Raw genomic sequence first — 9594 nt, 5'->3', positions numbered from 1 at the left:
ACTAATAAAATAGTTTAAAAGGAAAAGTATACACCACCTGTGAGGATGCAGTAACGAGCTGACGTCAATCCAAGTTCTGAAGCATCTCTGGGCCTTATCTTACCAGAACAGTGAATTCTGAACTCACGAAAACTACACAGTTCAACTAAAACCCAGTATAACCCGGAGAAATTCAGAAACCCGGTTCCCATCTTTTGTCATCTTATGTATGATCCAGATGTGTATTCTAATGAAATATTTTTTGAACCAAATAGGAGTTTCTTTTTGGTGGGGGAAGAGGTGAGAAAGAGAGAGTCCTGGTCCCAGACTGACCTCAGACTTATAGCCAAGGATGACTTTGAATTATGGATCCTTTGTCCTCTGCCTCCCAAATCCTGGGGTTACAGGTGTGCATCATTAAACCCAGCTTATGTGTGCTGGGACGGAGCCCCGGACTCTGGATGCTAGGCCAAAGCTCCACCGTTGAGCTCCTGTCCATCTCTAAGTGTTTAATTTCCCTTCTTTCCTCCTCCTCCTCTCCTTCTTCTCCCTCCTTCCTCCTCTCCTTCCTCTTCCTCCTCCTTCCTCCTCCTCTCCTTCCTCTTCTCCCTCCTTCCTCCTCTCCTTCTTCTTCCTCCTCTCCTTCTTCCTCCTCTCCTTCCTCTTCTCCCTCCTTCCTCCTCTCCTCCTTCCTCCTCCTCCTCTCCTTCTTCCTCCTCCTCTCCTTCCTCCTCCTCCTCTCCTTCCTCTTCCCCCTCCTTCCTCCTCCTCTCCTTCCTCTTCTCCCTCCTTCCTCCTCTCCTTCTTCCTCCTCCTCTCCTCCTTCCTTCTCCTTCTCCTTCCTCCTCCTCCTTCTCCTTCTCTTCTTAACAACAGACGCTCACTCTGTAACACTGGATGGTCTAGAACTTGCTATATGGACGAGGCTGCCTTCCATTCACCTGCCCCTACCTTCTGAGTGCTGGGATTTAAGGCATGTGTGACCACTCCTGGCCCACCATTTACTTCATAAAAACATCTCACCCAGAAAGGATGGTGCTCGCAAGCCCTCCAGAGACTAAGGAAGGATATTTCCAAGAATTTGAGCCCAGACTGACCTACAACCTAGTGAGTACCAAGCCCAGCCTGGACTGCTGAGCAGAACCAAACAACCACCCCAGGAAGCCATAGTGTGCTGGCTAACTGTATGTCAACGTGACACAGGCTGGAGGCATCTGAGAGGAGGGAACCCCAGGTAAGAAAATGCTGTGGACTGGGCTGTAGGCAAGGCTGCAGGGCATTTTCCTAACTACTGATTTATGGAGGAGGGCCTATCCATTGTGGGTGGCGCCATTCCTGGGCTGGTGGTCCTGGATTCTGTAAGAAAGCAGGCTGAGCAAAGCCATGAGGAGCAAGCCAGTAAGCAGCACCCCTCCATGGCCTCTGCATCAGCTTCCGCTTCTAGGTTCCTGCCATGCGTGAGTTCCCGTCCTGACTTCTCCACGATGGACAGCCATATATATGGAAGTGGGAGGCAAATAAACCGGTTCCCCCCCCCCCCCCGAGTTGTTTCTGGTGGTGGTATCTCACCCCAGCAATAGAAACCCTGAATACCGCACACATCGCCTGAGGTGACCAGGCAGGAGCACTGACTCTGACTCTGAAACCTGCAGCTTCTTGCTAGGCCAGTGACTGCGGACACCCATGTTCTAACCTTAATTTACACGAGGCTCCCGAGGAAATTCCCTTATGAACTCAGAAACCATGTAAATCAGTTTCTTACCGTATCTTCGGGGAATAACTTTCCTTTCTGCTGTTTAATCCTCTGCGTTAGGTCCCCTCCGTCACAATACTCCATCACAATATACAGATGCCCTTCAGCTGAAACACACAGGAGACGCTTTAAGGAAGCCTCATTTGCTGCCACACAGTAAATTTAGGCATATGGGGGCGGAACGTGGGATTCATTTACCTTCGAATGACTCCTTAAAGGCAACAATATTGGGGTGTTTCATTTTGGCCAGCAGAACAGCCTCTTTCCTACAATTCTGTACGTCAGAGAAAGACTGAGGAAAACAACCTTAAATAATTATAAATTCAACACAGTTTCAGATGAGTATTTTGCATAGCTTTACGTGAGACTTTAATGCTACACGAAGGTTTGTAAATCTTCTGCGCAAGCCTTCGAATGCTGAAAGGACGTGGCGGTGCCTTTTTGATTATGGCTATTTCGCATGCTGGGCTGACCTCTCGTTGGACGTACTTTTTTTTTCTTACACATACCAAGTGCAAACTGACTTTTCCACTTTTCCACTGTTTCTGGCGGAAGTGGCTCAGCAGCAGAGCCCTTCCCCAGCAACGCCCTCAGCCAGGGGTATCCCCACCACAGACAAACCAAGAACAAACCGTCCCGAGCATCAGCTGACTAGGGCAGCCGGTGTTCTACCGAAAACACCGCATCCTCGAGGAAAACCGTAGCTGTCCTGTCAGTAGGCTGGCTACAAGCATCCGTTCATTAGTTCCTCGGCCCAGATGAACGATACGCAGAGATGGACAAAGACGGATGCAAATTAAGCTTCCCAAACTACTTACTCAAAACTTACTCTACGAGGATGAAATTCTAAATGACTTATAGTCAAGAAACCACCATGGAGCCTGAGGTCCGGGTTTAGCTCCTCAGCACTAAGGGGGCGGGGGATGGGGGGAGAGGAAGAGGGAAGAGGGGAAAAGGGAGCAAGAAGGAAGGGGAGGGGTGTTGAGGACTTAGCTCAGCGGTAGAGCGCTTGCCTAGCAAGCGCAAAGCCCTGGGGCAAGGCCCTGGGTTCGGTCCCCAGCTCCGGAAAAAAAGAAGGAAGGGGAGGAGAGGGCGAAACTCGAGGATTCTCAGACCAGGAGCATCACGGGTGAATGTGCTGCATACGACTCGCAACCTAGCCAGACCTACATGGAAATTTCAGCAAGCCTTCCACAGGACTGGGAGGCCCTCTTAGTGTGAAACCATGACTTCGGTGAGAGCCGGGTGTGGCGGTACACACACCTGTAATCCCATCGCTTGCTCAGGCAGGATGTCTCAACGAATTAAGATTTTTTTTTTTCTTTTTAAAAAAGGAGGCACTGAGGGCCTGGAGAGATGGCTCAGCGGTTAAGAGCACCGACTGCTCTTCCAGAGGTCCTGAGTTCAAATCCCAGCAACCACGTGATGGCTCACAACCATCTGTAATGGGATCTGATGCCCTCTTCTGGTGTGTGTGAAGACAGCTACCATGTACTCATATAGACAAAATAAATCTTTAAAAGGAGGCATTAGGAAAATGCCTCGTGCTTTTAAAAGCTTGTTCAAAATATTAGGCAATGTTCATGGTGTGGCTTCTTACACAGGATGATTATGATACACATTAACAAACAATCCACGGGGGAACAAAAGCAAACAGATCTTCTGAGTAGGTTCCCTAGGAACCAACCGACACTTTGTATTTTAGCCCTGTTCTTCACTACTTTTCTGTTCCTTTGTCATTGGCATTGTGCCTGACTGGTTTCGGGCTGCCGTACAACTGTTACCACAGAGACCAGTCAGGACATTTGACTACTTCTCTGTCAATTTTCCTAGCCTAAGAACCACATAAAATACATTTAACTCAGGTACTGGAGAGATGGCCCAGGGGTTAAGAGCACTGACTGCTCTTCCAGAGGTCCTGAGTTCAAATCCCAGCAACCACACGGTGGCTCACAGCCATCTGCAGTGGGATCCAAGGCCGTGGGATGTGTAATGGGGTCTGAAGCAATAGAGTACTCACATACATAAAATAAATAAATCTCTTTTAAAAATAATACACCAAGCCCATGAACACATAATGCTGACAAATACACTAATTACATGTTCACTGGAAAGGTAAATTACATGTCAGAGCCCAGACCCTTCTCTCTGCATAGGCTGTCTGCTCGCTTTAAACGTGAGCTAAACGTTAGCGGTTACCTTGAGCAGTCTTATTTCCTTCATGGCGAATGTCTGATTGCTGCTTTTCTCTGTAGCCAAAAGAACGCTGCCGAAGGAGCCGTGGCCTATCACTCTCAGGACTGTGTAGTTGTCCATGGTCGGCAGCGCAGCTGGGCTCCACTCCTAGTCACTGCTGGCTCGCCCAAACTTTATTAGAAAGAGAATCGTTTGGGAATTCACTTTTAAATGAAAAGATAATTCAAGGTAGCTCTATTCACCTCTTAAATCCTGTTGAAAGGCCACGCTTAAAATTTAATTTGCCAAAATAAGGTCTTTGGGTAATGAAGTCAGGGAATATTGCCAATGTTTCTGGAAAGTTTAACATGTGTAGGCACTAGTGCACTGAGGGAATGTTCTGGTGAAGTATTCCCTTTCCTGAAGTTTGGAGAGTGAAATAATAGTAGAAATAATAACATAATAGTAATAATACTATAACAACGAAAATAATAATAGCTGTAATAATATGTGTTGCGTTTTAGTACTGACTTTTAAAAATCTAATCTCATGTCCAAAAACATACATCTGCATGGTCTTAAATGACATCACCGTGTAAATTACCAATCAAGTTTAGCACATGCTAACATAACAGAATCCCCTGCACAGTGAGTACACTCTGACCATATGCACAGCAGTCACAGGAACCGGAGGCCTCGGTCTATTTTTAAGGATGCTTTGTTGGTTTGTTTAGTTCTGATCTAGATCTTCAGTCTGCACTTAAATATCAACTATTTTCCTTTTTTTTTTTTTGCATTTCCCTTAAAAATGTGTATGTATCCAGTATATTTAACCAAGAGATGTGTGTTATTATGTTCTACTTTCTTTTTAATTTTTAATTATTGTTTAGCTACAGTTAAAAATATACAAAATGAACTTACCTCGTGGTCTTGGAAGAACTACCCGATTTTCCTAAATGTGCCTACAGCTGCAGCACTCCGGACTTCAAAAGGTTGGATCCTGCTCTTTTTTTTTTTTTTTAAGACCACCTCAAAATAAAGCTATCTTACTGCATGTTTAACGTGTATTGTAAAAACGTGGTAATTGCTAACACCCCCTTTTTTTTCTTTAAAAAAAAAGAGAGGATCATTTGGAAATTTACTTTTAAAATGCAAAATCAATTCAAAATGGCTACAGTCACTACAATAGGCCAACAGCAACTTCGGGTAGATGTCGAGTGGATGCTACTTTGGCACAAAGTTTGTTTTGCACGGAAAGGAATTGACTCTGCCTATGTAAAGGCAACCAATTGCCTCTTTCTCTCCTTTACTAGAAAGAGGGCACCTTCCATCAAAGGGGAAACCACCAACTACAGTGTGCACACCGAACTGGTCTGTCTTTCCCAAACGACAAGTTCTTACCTTTCTTGGACAAATAACACTAGGACCCCAAAGTCCCCTTTCCTTTGTCTTTCCTAGTTATTTTTCCACAACTTCTTGCTTTCTTGTTCATAGTGAGATCCAATACTTTATATACATGGACTAAATACAACTAAATACAGGGACTAAATACAGGGACTAAACTTCCATACACAACATCTGTATACACAGACTAAACTCCTTTTGGTCCCTCTGAGTCTTGTCAATGTAACTAGAAGAGCCCCTACGACAACAGAGAATGTTTTTCCTTCCTCTGGGTTATCCCTGTCATCACTGTCACCCATGGGGGAATGACAATAAGCCCAACAAATGCAAGGCAGGGCTAGAGAAAGAGCTATGCTGGCTGGCAGCAGAACTGCTCAGGGGAGTTGGGAAAGGCGTATGTAAGTGAAGGCTGAAAGGCCTCTCAGAAGTGCGTTAGGCAGAGGAGAAGGAATGGCCGAGGGCATCATGCACACTCAGCTGAGTGGATGAAGAAATGCCGGTACACAGATTTATCTGTTGACCACTGTAAGCCAAATGTTGTTCCTGAGTTTTTAATCTTCAGGGTAATTAACGGCTTGTCTCTGGTTTTCGAGAACAACACAGTCAATCTGCATAGCAGAAAAGTCACTCAGGTCATAGCGTTAATGGACTGGATGAAAAAGGCACCAAGGGGGAAAGGTGAGGACATAACAGGGTGGTGACCTTGGGGAATGAACCTATCACCAATAACACATTTAGGGAACCAAATATGGAAAAGGCAAGATTCTGGTACAAACTGAATGATATGATGATTCTCAGAGAGAAAGTTAAGGCGTTGGAGTCACATGTACAGCCTTTGATTTAAATTTTATTTATTATTTATTTCTTGGGAGTATGGCTGGATAGGATGAAACAGGGAAGACACACTCCGTTTTGGACCCATTGAGCTGGGGTTACTTAGGACTCAAAATGGATATTTAAACGCAGTCTGACTTCAACGTCTCCCACACAAAAGCAGCAGGGTTTTTGTTTGTTTGTTTGTTTGTTTTTTTCTTTTTTTTTCGGAGCTGGGGACTGAACGCAGGGTCCTAGCAAGCGCTCTACCATTGAGCTAAATCCCCAACCCCAGCAGGGTTTTTAATATGCTTTTTCTGGCACATAATTATAATTGTAATAGCAAGTATAGTTGTAAGGCCAATCTTAGGGAAGACTCGTGACAGCTGCTTGCCTAACATGTTAAAGACCCTGGACTGGATGGGGGCTAGAAGTTGTGGGAGAGGACTACACTTAGAAGTGACACACTTTTTTCATTACATTAAAAATACTGGCATGAATTCACTTAATTCTTTTCACAAAGCTAAATTGTGTTTTACTTTATCTGTTTAAACCACCCACGGTTGTAAATGGAGAGCATAAAACGTAATGCAAACATCGCGGATCAAATCCTACCAGGGTCTGTAAAACTTCCAGTCCCTAGCTGGGGTGGGGCGGTGAACTAGCACTTAAGAGACAGAGGCAAGATGATCGCCATGGGTTCCAAGCCACCCTTGGGGTTCATGATGAGACTGTCTCAAAAACTAACCAAAAGTAGACTTATGTCTTCCGGTTTGCTTTCCAGGAGACTCTAGCAATAATCCTCCACAAAACCAAATCCAGCGCTTTGTTTCTAGAAGTGAGGTATTCGAACAAACCCAGGCACAAGTAACAGACCTATGACACTCAGGAGGCAGAAGTTGGTGGCTCATAGCCAGGAACCACACTGCTAAGTCCAAAATCAACTGGTTCACACTGCGAGGCCAGCCAGGACTACAAATCAGGGCCGGTCTCTGGTTTCAATTGCTTTTTTCCTGTTTCTGGTGCTTGAGGACTTTTACCTATGCTATCGAAATGACTGGTGAGCAACCAGGCCTTCCTTGCCTGAAAAATCAGTTTGCGCGTTTAATCTCCATGTGCCTGATACCCAGTATTACACCCATAAACACTGGGTGTGGCGAAAGCGGATGGGTTCCTTCCAATGTTTATTAACAAATACGCCTTTAGGGCTGGAGAGATGGCTCAGCGGTTAAGAGCACCCGACTGCTCTTCCAGAGGTCATGAGTTCAATTCCCAGCAACCACATGGTGGCTCACAACCATCTGTAAAGAGATCTGATGCCCTCTTCTGGTGTATCTGAAGACAGCTACAGTGTACTTATATATAATAAATAAATAAATCTTTAAAAAAAAAAAAAAAAAAACAAATACGCCTTTAATAAAAAATAAATGATTTTTTAAAAGAGCCTAAAGTGCTTTGCAGGTGCCCAGAAGCCGGATCAGGCGTCACTGGCCAGGTTTAGGGAGGGATCCCAGGACACACACCCGGGAAAACCCACCCTTTACTCCTACAGCTCCCACCCTCCTCCGCTTCAGCCAGGCTAGCAGGTCTCTGGCGCGCATGCGCGCCCCGAGCTCCGCGACCCAGGCGCACAGCCTGCGGCGGCTGAGTACACCACCCACATTTCGCGGTCGCCCCGCAGCGGGCGTCGGCCGACCGGCGTCTTAGGGCTCTGTGGAGAGGCTCCACCCGCTCCTCTCTCCACGGCGGCCAACCCTTACCTCACCCACCTCCCAGCGGCGCGCGTCGCTTCTTCGCCAGCCGCCTGGCCGGGCGCTGGGCGGGGCATGGGCGGGACCTGTGGCGTGGGCGGGGCGTGTCTCTAGTTTTGTTCTGGTCTGGCCCTAGGCGCTGTTCCGAGTAGTTGAGCCCTAAAGAGCAGTTTTAGAGCTGTTTTGCCACCTTGCAGTAGAATGTTGCTAACGTTTTGAACTGAGGCCCCCAGTAATTTGAGTTATTGCTCCAGATTAGGCGGACAGACCACGGACATAAATTTCACAGGGACACTAGTAGCATTTACTGTATGACCTTGGAAAGAGTGAAAAACAAAATAATGCATCGTGCCAGGAAATCCACACCCCGTTCAGAAACGTGTATTTCTTCCCTGAAATAGTAAAGTCACTGAGATTCTAACTGTACGGGACGTGGTGGTACATGTCTGTAATCTCAGCACTCGGAAGACTGAGGCAGGAAGACCCAGAATTGGACGCCAATCTATATGAGGCAGGGCTATGTCTCAAGTGTTAGATGTTGGGGTGCAGAATCAAGGAAATCTGACCTCAACTAGGAGACTGTTCATTAGCACTACGGGGGCATCAACCTTCCCTTGGAGATGGAGGTTGTGCGAAGGGGAGGGAGCTGGTCAGGGCTCTTATAGGTGTGGGCGATGAGCTTGGGTATGAGGAAATTGACGCAGCTTCTAAGGGTAAATGTAGATTAAAACATTCTTGAGGAATTCACAGCCTCCTTTTGGAACTGTCGCTCCAGCAAAGCAGGCTATCCTCGGAACTGCCTCGAGAAAAGTTTTCTCCATGAGCTAGAGATGTGGCTGACTGGTTAACAGTTGAGCAATGACATCAGCACAGCGAGGACAAAGCCTGGTCTCCTACAGCCGGAACGTTCTATCAGCAACACCTCACTGTCCCCTTTCCCCCTTCTTCCCTTCCCTACAGATCCCAGATCTATTTGTAGAAGTTAAAAATCACAAGACAGCAGACCCAGACACACCTTAAAACGTTAGGCAGAGGGGACATGGCGAACCAGGCTACAGTCAAGTGTAGAGCAGGGAAGCAGGGATTCGACCCTGTGTGGACGGGAGGCAGGAGAGAAGGGAACCATGAAGAGGACTTGGGAAACCTACAAGTCAGTTGCTGAAATAGGAGGCAGTTTATCAGGCTGAGTGTGATGGCTACGTGGTGGTGAAATAGCGTTAAGAGTGAGGACAGGGGGCTGGGGATTTAGCTCAGTGGTAGAGCGCTTACCTAGGAAGCGCAAGGCCCTGGGTTCGGTCCCCAGCTCCGAAAAAAAGAACCAAAAAAAAAAAAAAAAAAAAGAGTGAGGACAGGAATCTACCTCAGGCTTCTTCAGCTCCAGCACTGTTGATATTTGGGGCTCTAGGGCTGCTCTGTCTCGAGGCTCTGTCCAGGAGCTGATGGCAATACTCACTATGCTATCTCCCCATCTTTTTTATTTTTACGACAGTTTTCATTATGAAGACCAGACCAGGCTGGCAATCACAGGACTGAACCACTAGCTTGACAGCCAAAAATGTCTTAGTTTAAGAAATCCCTGGAGGGAAGGACAGACTCAGGTTCAATTCCCAGCTCCCTGGTGATAGCTGACAACTGTATTTCTCCAGTCCCCCACGTGTGTGTGTGTGTGTGTGTGTGTGTGTGTGTGTGTGTGTCTGGCTTCTGAGGATACTGCACTCGG

At 46.6% G+C, this 9594-nt stretch overlaps 1 protein-coding gene across 11 annotated transcripts in view; it reads right to left on the bottom strand.

Moving 5' to 3' along the window:
* Nek3 (NIMA-related kinase 3) overlaps nucleotides 1-7974 on the bottom strand; it is a 25457-nt gene extending 17483 nt beyond the window's left edge. For 3 of the 11 annotated variants that reach the window (XM_006253359.5, XM_006253361.5, XM_006253362.5), the window contains exons 1-4: nucleotides 7884-7973; nucleotides 3932-4099; nucleotides 1931-2024; nucleotides 1742-1839 (exon numbers count right to left, since the gene is read on the bottom strand). In XM_006253359.5, coding sequence (XP_006253421.1) covers nucleotides 1742-1839; nucleotides 1931-2024; nucleotides 3932-4048 — 309 coding nt within the window. In that variant the 5' untranslated portion in view covers nucleotides 4049-4099; nucleotides 7884-7973. Of the gene's footprint in view, nucleotides 1-1741; nucleotides 1859-1930; nucleotides 2027-3931; nucleotides 4100-7883 lie in introns of those variants that run through there. The other 8 variants (XM_039095233.2, XM_039095234.2, XM_063275457.1 and 5 more) reach the window with 6 other exon arrangements.
* Nucleotides 7975-9594: the final 1620 nt, after the last annotated feature.

This window comes from Rattus norvegicus, chromosome 16 (genome assembly GCF_036323735.1).
Source record: "Rattus norvegicus strain BN/NHsdMcwi chromosome 16, GRCr8, whole genome shotgun sequence".
Taxonomy (NCBI): domain Eukaryota; kingdom Metazoa; phylum Chordata; class Mammalia; order Rodentia; family Muridae; genus Rattus; species Rattus norvegicus.
Note: the sequence above shows the minus strand (reverse complement) of the source record. Positions and strands in the feature narration are given on the sequence as shown.